The 9771-nt window shown below is 58.2% G+C and overlaps 1 protein-coding gene across 1 annotated transcript; it reads left to right on the top strand.

Moving 5' to 3' along the window:
* The first annotated feature begins 1347 nt into the window (after window positions 1-1347).
* PLPP2 (phospholipid phosphatase 2) lies at window positions 1348-9392 on the top strand. The gene is given in 7 exon segments (XM_004285919.4): window positions 1348-1508; window positions 4443-4594; window positions 4777-5051; window positions 8264-8321; window positions 8555-8731; window positions 8983-9061; window positions 9064-9392. Coding segments are annotated over 7 exon segments (1035 nt in total). The 5' UTR covers window positions 1348-1456; the 3' UTR covers window positions 9306-9392.
* Window positions 9393-9771: the final 379 nt, after the last annotated feature.

The raw sequence follows: 9771 nt of genomic DNA, 5'->3' as shown, positions 1-9771 counted from the left end.
TGTGTGTGTGTGTGGGGGGGGCGGTGTCTGATGGCCTGCTTAGGGAAAGTTGTTCTGGGGTTCAGGGGCCTCGGCCCAGAGACACCCCCCTCAACCCCACAGTCTGGCCAATGGTGGAGGAGCCACAGATCAGCTGTGCCTTGTCGCCCCCCCCCCACAATACCTTGGCTGTCTCCCAACCCTCACTCCCCCCACGGTGCAGGCGTCTGTTCATCCTCCCAGGAAGCAGGGTTAGGGACTCTGAGTTCACGTCTCAGCTGCTTGACCTTGGGCCAGGGGAAGCGGCTTCCTGCATCTCTAAAATAAAGCCGGGAAACATCTTTCTGTTTTAAGATTGTTGGAGGGGGTGGGCCGGTGAACGTGGTTTGGGGGTGGGGCTGGGGCCAGGCTGCTTGGGTTCAAACCCCAGCCAGCCCTGCCTCTTGCCACTGTGTGACCTTGAGAGAGTGGCAGAACCTCCCTTGTGTCTCGCCGGGTCCAGGCAGGGCTCTCCAGGAGGTGGTGACACACCCCGAGGCCTCTCATTTGGTTCCAGGCCCAAGGATCCCGTGTGCGTGTGTGGACCTCCTGCGCCTCCCAGCTCAGGGCTGCCTCGGGACCGGGTGGGCGTGCAGGGCACAGACCCTAACCCTACCCTTCCTAGCGTGCGGGCAAGTTCCTACCGCCCGCACGATTTGCTCCCTGTAAAAGGGGGTAGGAAGTGTGCCACCCAGGAGAAGGGCCTGGCACAAGCAGGGTGGGCGTTGAGGAACTTTCTTAACAATGCCAGGCATGGAAGGGCTGCAAGGATTTTAAGCATCAGGAGGAAAGAAAAAAACCCCTGCAGTTAAGCCGTGACACCCCCCATCTATTTGTAGGCACTTCCTGATTCAGACGTATTCAGACAGGCACACAGGAGCTCAGTGCCCCAAAGACGAAACCGAGGCGCAGCCTGCGGATGCCCGAGCTCCGTCCTCCTCCACACCCCTTCCTGCTGGCCTCTCCGTTCACCCCTCACTCATTCCTTCGTTTGTTCGTTCCTTCTCCTGAGCCCCGACTCAGCCGACCTAATCCGTGGGTGATCGGGGCGTGCGGCCGGACGCGAACGCTCTGGGGTGACACCGGACTAGCCGTCCCTGAGCCTCAGCCTCCCGGCGGGGGGCGGGGGAAATGCTGGGCACCGACGACCCCCCTCCCCCAGCTCGGAGACCCGCGGCCCCTACTGCCGCGGGTCTCGTACCGACACTGTTCCCCTGCCATCCCCGCGCGCTCCCCACGCCCCTCCTCCCCGCGCGCCTCGGGCGGGGCGGAGGCAGAGTCCGCCCCCTCCCCTCGGAGGCTCCGCCCCTCCCTCCGCTCCCCTGCCCTGCCCGCCCGCCCCTCCCGGGTTGGGCCAGGCTCCCCGGCCATGTGACCCCGCGGCCCGTCTGGGACGCGACGGGACGCGCTGGGACGGGCGCCGGGGGTCGCGGGCAGCATGGAGCGGAGGTGGGTCTTCGTGCTGCTCGACGTGCTGTGCGTGCTGGTCGGTAAGAGCCGCGGGGACCCGGGTGTGTGTGTGAGGACCCTTTCCCAGGCGGGCCCATCCCCAGTCCCCGCAAAGTTTTGTAGGACGGCCTGGGGGCTGCAGCGGCCCTATCTCTCGGAGGCCCCCTGGAGGTGGGGGGAGCTGGGGGAGGACCCTCGGGCCGTGGATCGAGCAACGCGCCCCCGCCCCGCGTGCCCCGGCGCCCGCGCGCGCCCTCTCAGGCCTGTTTCCCCCGCGCATCCTCGGTCGGAGGGGGTCGGTGTCCCCCGCCCGCGGCAGCAGGAAGTCGCTGCCGGGGGCCCCCCATGCCTCCCCTCCCGCCCTGCCCGGCCCGGCCCGGCCCGGGCGGTGATTCACGCGGGCGTCGGCTGGGCTCGGGCGAGCCGGGCGGGGGGCGCGGCCGCGGGTCGCCCCGGGAGGCCCTCCACCCCGCACCTTGGGTCGGCTGGTCCAGTGGGGTCTGGGAGGGCGGAGCCCTGGCCGGGGGCGCACGGGCAGTGGTGGGATTCGAACCCGCGCCCCGTCGCCCTCCTCGCTCGGGCCCAGGAGAGCCGGGAGAAGGACTGGGCCGCAGGCTGTTGTGGAACTGGAGGCCTCGGGGTGGCGCGGGCCAAACCTGTCGGGCGGGTTTGTGGGCCAAGCTGGGGGCAGAGGCCCCCTCGCCGCCCCTCCTCCAGGGTCCCGGAAACAAAGGCTGTGTGTTTGCTCCGGGGCTGTGCGGACAATGGCCCCGGAATTCTACCCCCCCCCCGCGCAGGGAGGGGCCCCTCCAGCCTAAACTGCCCTACCCCCAGTCAGGCTGCTGCTCCTCCGCTGGGGACCGAGGGGTCTGCCCTGACTGCAGGCAGAGGCCAGGCTCTCCTCCCATGTCCTAGAAGAGACCCTTTTGGGATGCGCCAGGTGGCAACTGGAGGTCCCCGGGGGCGGTCTGCCAACCCTGGGCATCGTTTCCTGAGCACTTATTTATTTAAACATTTGTGTGGCACTGACTGTATGTCAGGTACTAAGCAGCCTGCAATTAATGAAACCTTTTTCTCCAATCAGCCTATAAGGGAGTGCTGTTATGCTCCCCAGTTTCCACCCAGAGATGTTCAGGTGCCCGCTGGAGGTCACACAGCAGCGGGGGAGGGGGTTGGGTGCAGCTGCCATGTGCCAGGTGCTGGGGGCCCGGGCAGAGCCAGCTCCCAGCCTAGAAGCTTCAGGACACAAAACAGTTCAGTCTTAGATGGTGACAAGGGCCCTGGGGAAAACACCAGGGGTTGACACCAGGGCAGGGAGGCTCTGGTGGTGTCTGCTGTGGGGACATCTGAGCTGGTGCGGCCCAGGCAGAGGGAGGCTCCATTCCTGTGCTCTGAGCTCTGTGCCCTGAATCCCGGGAGAGCCCAGCTCCAGCTCTGATCGGGGGTGCCCGAATCTCCAGCGGGGAGGGCTGGGGCTTGGGGACAGGAGTTGGGGGGCTGACTCGATGCCCGGGCCCCCATGGGAGCCCCTGCTCTGCCCAGGCCGTGGGGTTTCTCGGCCTCTCCTCCTAGGCCTCCACCCTGGCCAGAGAGGTCTTTTGGAAACATTCTCCCTCCCTCTGCTGCAGCCCTCCTGAGACCCCCGCCCCTGCCGCAGAGCCCCTCTCCCCAGCGCTCTGCTCTCCAGGCTCAGGCCCATCTCCGGCCTTGGCACTGGCCACCCCTCTGGGGGGTGTTCTTCCCCAGGTCTCCCCTGTACTTCTTCCTTTACGGCACCTTCCCTGTGTGGCCTCCGCGACACCCTACTGAAGGCCGCAGCCACCTCCCCGATTCCGGTCATCGTGTGCGTATTATTTTTATTCCCAGTTGCTCTCAGCTCCATGAGGCAGATCTCTGTGTTCTTCACCGAGTCTTTCCCTACATCAGCACCATCACACGGTGGTCCCGGAGGCCCTTGAATTTGGCCTTTGGAAGGAGGAGTTGGCCCTGCCCTCCCCCTGCTCTGGTCGTCAGGCCCCAGCAGAGCCACACCCTTTTCCACGTGTCACCTGCCCTGCCAAGGCCAAAGGGCACCCTGCCTGGGTTTGTCTCTGTGCACCCACCCTGGGGAGCAGGGAGCCCTGTGCCCCAGCCGCCCTTGGTCACCCTTGGCTGGCGGGGCCTCTGGACTCCGGGGCTGCGGCCGTGCCAGGCAGGGCCCGGTCATGACTTGTGACTCCTGAAAGCACCTTTGGATTGAGCTCCCGGGGCCTGGGCCGGGCCTGTCGGGTCACCGTGTGGCCGGTTCAGGGACAACACGTGGATGAGGTGTGTTCCTGATCTCTCTGGCCGGCCCTAGAACAAGGAGCAGAGTGTCCTCCTTTTAACAGATGCCTGTTAAACACTGGCCTCGGCCAGGCCCCAGTAGGCTCCAGGGACTCAGCCTTGACCACGACAGGCGCGGCCCCCACCCCAGGTGCTCACAGAGCGCTGTGTGTAGCCGGAGGAATCATTCGAGTATCACACGGTGATTGCACAGTTGCACACAGGCAAGAACCATGAAGAACGGAAGCTTCTTGCCGTGAGAGGGCTCCCAGGAGCACGGAAGGGAGTTCGAGATGTTCTGGGCCACGAGAAGGATGTGAGCAGAGGCCCTGGTGGCTGCCTGCTGGCTTCGTGCAAAGGGCAGAGAGGAGGCTGGAGGGAAGCGAGGCGGGGAGAGGGTGGACGACGTTGGGGGGGTGGACACTGGGCCTGGGCAGGACGTTGGTGTTTATCTGATGATGACGGGGAACCACAAGGGGGTTTAATGGGGCAGTGACCTCCCATTTGCTGTGAGAAAAGCTCCTCCTAGCTCTCGGGTGGGCTCGGAGGTGAGGAGACCCGGAGGGAGGCTGAGGCAGGCGTCCAAGCGCTCGGTGCCGGCGCAGGCTGGTCCGTGTGGCCCTGGGGCTCAGAGAACCTCGTGGCTACCGGCCTCCTCTCCCCAACCCCAGCCTCTCTGCCTTCCGCCATCCTGACGCTCGTGAACGCCCCGTACAAGCGAGGATTCTACTGCGGAGATGACTCCATCCGGTACCCCTACCGTCCAGACACCATCACCCACGGGCTCATGGCCGGGGTCATCATCACCACCACCGTCATACTTGTAAGGCAGGAGGGGTGTGGAGGGCGGAGGGCTGGGGCGTTAGCAGGTCGAGTCCTGCCCGGGGTGGTGTCTGCGGGGAAGAGGGCCCCCTTGGAGTTCCCAGCCCCCCAGTGACCGTAGGGAGGCCGCGCACCCTGACCCCTTTCTTCAGCGGCCCTGAAGTCCCCAGCTGTTCCCCGCAGGTGTCGGCCGGGGAGGCCTACCTGGTGTACACAGACCGGCTCTACTCCCGCTCCGACTTCAACAACTACCTGGCCGCCCTCTACAAGGTGTTGGGGGCGTTCCTGTTCGGGGCTGCAGTGAGCCAGTCACTAACAGACCTGGCCAAGTACATGACCGGCCGGCTGCGGCCCAACTTCCTGGCCGTGTGTGACCCTGACTGGAGCCGCGTCAACTGCTCCGTGTATGTGCAGGTGGAGGTGTGCAGGGGAAGGCCTGCTGACGTCACCGAGTCCAGGTAGGTGCCGCAGGGGGCCCGGGCCGCAGACACCCCACCCGGGGAGGAGAGTGGGGGCTGGAGAAGGGCCCTCGGGAGCTGGCTATTGAGGGATGAGTTGTCAGGTATAGAAGGTACAGGGGCTCCACGCTGGGCAGAGAACAGGCAGGAGCAAGGCCTGCAGGTGCCCGTGGGGCTGTGTCCTGCAGGCAGGGAGGTGAGGTGGCGCCAGGCGTGTCGGGCCCTGGAGCAGAGCAGGAGGTTTCAGGAGGAGTGACCCACCTCCCCTAAATTTCAGGCCCCATCCTCACGCTGCTGCTCTGTCCTCTCACCATCTCTACTGGTAAACTTTTCATTTAATTGATGTCCTTATTTTCCTTCTTTAAAAATTAGATAAAAATTCACAAAGTATAAAATTCACCAATTTAACCATCTTAAGCTTCTGTCTTAAACTTCTGTTAAGTTTTTGCCTCCTGTATTTTGGGCTCTGTTGTTAGGTGCTTATATCTTTGTAATTGTTACTTTTATACCTTCTTAATGGATGGATCCTTTTCCCGCTCTATAATGCTCTTTGTCTTGTTGTTTGTTTTGTGTATATTGTATCTTTTTTGTTTGTATTTCAATTTCTCCATTACTGCCTTTTCTGTTAATAGGTATTTACTCTGCAAAAAATTTGCAACTATATAGTTCCACACCCCCCCGCCCCCTTACGAGGTTATTGTCACAAATTATACCTTTATACATTGTGTGCTCATCAACATAGATTTATAATTACTGTTTTTAAAAAATTGAGCTATATTTGCCATATAACGTTATGTTAGTTTCAGGTGTACAGCATAAAGATGAGATGTTTGTATTTATTGTGGAATGATCCAGTAAGTTTAGTTATGTGCAGTTGTTTTTTCTTTTTTTAATCACGTAGGGAAAAGCAGGACTATAAACCAAAATACATTAACACTGCTGTTTATGTTTTGTATTTACTTTTACTGGTGACTTTTACGGGCTTTTTTGTGCATTTGAGTTACTGTCTAGTATCCTTCATTCCTCCATGAAAGACTCCCTTTAGTATTTCTTGTAGAGCTTGTAGGTGTATGAGCTATGAAGTTTCTTGGTTCTTGTTGATCTGGGAATGTCTAGATTTCTCCTTTATTTTTACAGGATCATTTTGCCAGATGTAGAATTCGTGATTCACAGGTGTTTTTTTTCCTTTCAGTACTCCTTCTGGCCTCCATGGTTTCTGATAAGAAATGAGCTACTAATCTTACTGAGGATTCCTCGTACACAATGAATGCCTTCTCTTGCTGCTTTCAAGATTTTCTCCTTGACTGTCTTTTGGTGGCCTGATTATACTGTGTCTCTTTGTGGCTCTCTTTGAGTTCATCCTCTTTGAAGTTCATTGGGCTTTTTGGATGTGTAGAGTGATGTTTTTCATTTGATGAAAATATTCTTCAAGTATTCTTCCTGCCGCTTTCTCTCTTCTCCTTTGGAGACACTTATATGTATATATGTTGGTACATTTGATGGTGTCCCACAAGGCTCTGCGTTTCATTCATTTTTCTTCATTCTTCTTTTTTGTTCCTTAGACCGAAAGTCTCGATTGACCTATCTCCACATACGCTTCTGCCTGCTCAGATCTGCTTTTGAGCCCGTCGGGTGATTTATTTCAGATACTATAGTTTTGAACTCCACAATTTCTATTTGTTTCCTTTTTATAACTTCTGTTTCTTTTTGGTGTTCTCTATTAGGTGAGACATCATTCTCACAGTCCCTTTAGCTCTCTGAACATATTTTAAATGGCAGATTAAAGGTCTTTATCTAGTGAGTCTTAACATCTGGGCTTCCTCAGGGACAGCTTCTAGTAATAGATTTTTTTTCCCTAGGTACTTCCCGCATTTTTTCATGCATGCCTTATAATTTTGTTGTTGTTGTTGAAAACCGGGCATTTTCAATGTTATAATGTAGCAACTCTGGAAATCAGATTCTACTCTCCCCAGGGCTTGTTTTTGCTGTTTGTTGTAGTTGTTGGTTGTTGGCTTAGTGAGTGTTGTGAACTAACTTTGTAGACTCGGAGTGGCCGTGAAGTTCTGCTGTTAGCTGAGTGATCAGCTAACAATTGGACAGATATGTCCTTAAATACCTGGAACCGGGGGAAAAAAAATTCCATTTTACAGACGGGCTTTGTGTGCTATGTTGGGGCATGTCAGCTGACAACTCTGCCTTAACCTTTACTTACTTCTTGCTTGGTCAACCAGAGGTGAGAGCTTAGGGCCTTCTCAGGTCTTTCCTGAGCCCTGAGGCCCAGCCCTGGCCTCTGGAATCCCAGCCCTTATTCTCCAGAGCTTCTCATTCCCTGGCCTTTCCTCCCAAGCTTTTTGGTGAGTCTGTCTGCTGCAACTGCTATCCGTTGCCCCAGGCAGTGGTGACCATTACATTTGCTGTAAATATTTACGACCAGTGATCCAGGGAGCCATCAGACAGGACCGAACTATTTCAGTTCTTTGTAAGTGAGCTCTGTTCTCCCTCCACGGCCACCACCAATCTGATTCTTACCGTTGTTGTCAGTTTTTTAGTTGCTTTTACGGGGTGGGGGGATGGACCTTTGGAGTTTCTTAATCTGCCATCTTTTCTCTTGTCGGTTGATGTCCTTTGTTAAAACTTGAAATTATATAAAAAGAAAATGTGGGGCTTCCCTGGTGGCGCAGTGGTTGAGAGTCCGCCTGCCGATGCAGGGGACACGGGTTCGTGCCCCGGTCCGCAAAGATCCCACGTGCTGCGGAGCGGCTGGGCCTGTGAGCCATGGCCGCTGAGCCTGCGCGTCCAGAGCCTGTGCTGCGCAACGGGAGGGACCACAACAGTGAGAGGCCCGCGTGCTGCAAAAAAAAAAAAAAAAAAGGAAACGTGAGCCTTGTGTCAGTGACCACAGGTGGAAAATGGTCTTGAAAAGAAACACAGTGAAAGTGAAGCTGCTGGCTAGACACAGTTGTCTGACCTCAGTTCTGTGTTCAGGGCCTACAGCATCTTTGTGGTGAGGCCTTAAAGACCGCGAGACCCTATCGCATTGTCAGAGAAATGGAAAGGGAAGAACTGATGGTGTCCAACAGTGGCCGTGTTTCTACCTGAAATCTTCCCGGACTCTGGGAGGCATGGCAGGATGGGACCGGGGCCGGGGGTGTTTGAAGGCAGAGGTGCTGAGTGTGGGCCCTCCTGAAACCTGCCGCACTCTCCTTTCTCAGATTATCCTTCTACTCTGGACACTCCTCCTTTGGAATGTACTGCATGATGTTCTTGGCGGTGAGTTTGTTTCTCTGTGACTCGCTTGTTGTGGAGCGGTGGCCTAGGCCCTTCCCTGGGCCTCAGTAAAGCGGGGTGGGTGGAGGTGGTGATGGATGGGCTCTGGCTTGTTGATAGAAACTGGAGGCCCTGGGCCTACAGGTTCCAGGCTCCTGGCCTCAGTGTCACCGTCTGTGCGTCCGGCGGGGGTGGGCGGGCAGGCTCCCATGCTGACGGCTGCTCTTGGCCCCCAGCTCTACGTGCAGGCCCGGCTGTGCTGGAAGTGGGCACGGCTGCTGCGGCCCACCGTGCAGTTTTTCCTGGTGGCCTTTGCCCTTTACGTGGGCTACACCCGTGTGTCTGACTACAAACACCACTGGAGTGATGTTCTCGTTGGCCTCCTGCAGGGGGCGCTGGTGGCCGGCCTCACTGTGAGCTCCCGGGCCCCGACCCCCTGCCCTGACCAGAGACCCCCTCTGGGGCCCTGCTGCCCTCTCTCTGCCTCTCCAGGACCCTAGCCCTCTCCTCCCATCTTTCCCCTAAGATCCCCCCCTCTGCTGTCGTCATTGACCCTGCCACGGTGCCTCTCAGCTCCTGGGCTCTACTGCCCCTCCCTGCCCTGTGCTGCCCCATCCCGTCCTGCCCCCGCCCAGTCAGCTCCTGCCTTCCTCTCCTCTGCTAGGTCCGCTACGTCTCCGACTTCTTCAAAGCCCGGCCCCCGCGGCACTGCCTGGAGGATGAAGAGGTAGAGCGGACACCCAGCCATCACTGACACTGGCCCTGGGCGAGGCTGGCTGCAGCCTCTGCGGGTCCCCTCCTGCTGGGGCTCGGGCTGTGGGCAGCGAGCGTGTCCATGGTCCTGGCAGGTCCCTAAGCCAGGATGGCTGGATCCTGGCGTGGGTTCCGCTAACCCCACCTCCATGCACTGGGCTAGGGGGTACCTGGGGCAGCCCTAGCGTGTGGAGGGGGACTCTTCCTCAGAACCCCTGTCTTTTGTTGGCTTAGGGAAGGGACTGAGAGATCCCAGTGGATGCCGGTTTTGTAAAATGTGACCTCTATTTGGATTTTTAGTAAAATAGGGCGTTTGCTTGACAGATGTTATCAGCACCTCTTCCTTATGGCTGTTCTGAGGACTCTGTTCCTACAGCAGAGGGGGAGACCCTCTCTGGTTGGGGGCTCAGCTGAGCGAACCAGCCATGCCTGCGTTGCTCCTCTGGTCACGTGGGCAGGAGGGGTGCAGGAGAAAGGCCGACTGCCCGTTCCATTCTCCTGTGGCGCTAAGGTTGGGGGTCAGGTGGACCTGCACAAGCAGTCGGGGTGTCACCCTGCAGAGAGAGCCCTGAACAAGAGACACCTGCCGTTGTTTGGCCCCCGGGGCCGGGGAGGCTAGCAGAGACCCGAGTCCACGTCGCGTGGAGAGGTGTATGTACAGCTCTTCCCTCCTCCCAGTAAGGAGGCCTCTGCCGGGGGC

This window comes from Orcinus orca, chromosome 3 (genome assembly GCF_937001465.1).
Source record: "Orcinus orca chromosome 3, mOrcOrc1.1, whole genome shotgun sequence".
NCBI classification, from domain to species: Eukaryota; Metazoa; Chordata; class Mammalia; order Artiodactyla; family Delphinidae; genus Orcinus; species Orcinus orca.
Note: the sequence above shows the minus strand (reverse complement) of the source record. Positions and strands in the feature narration are given on the sequence as shown.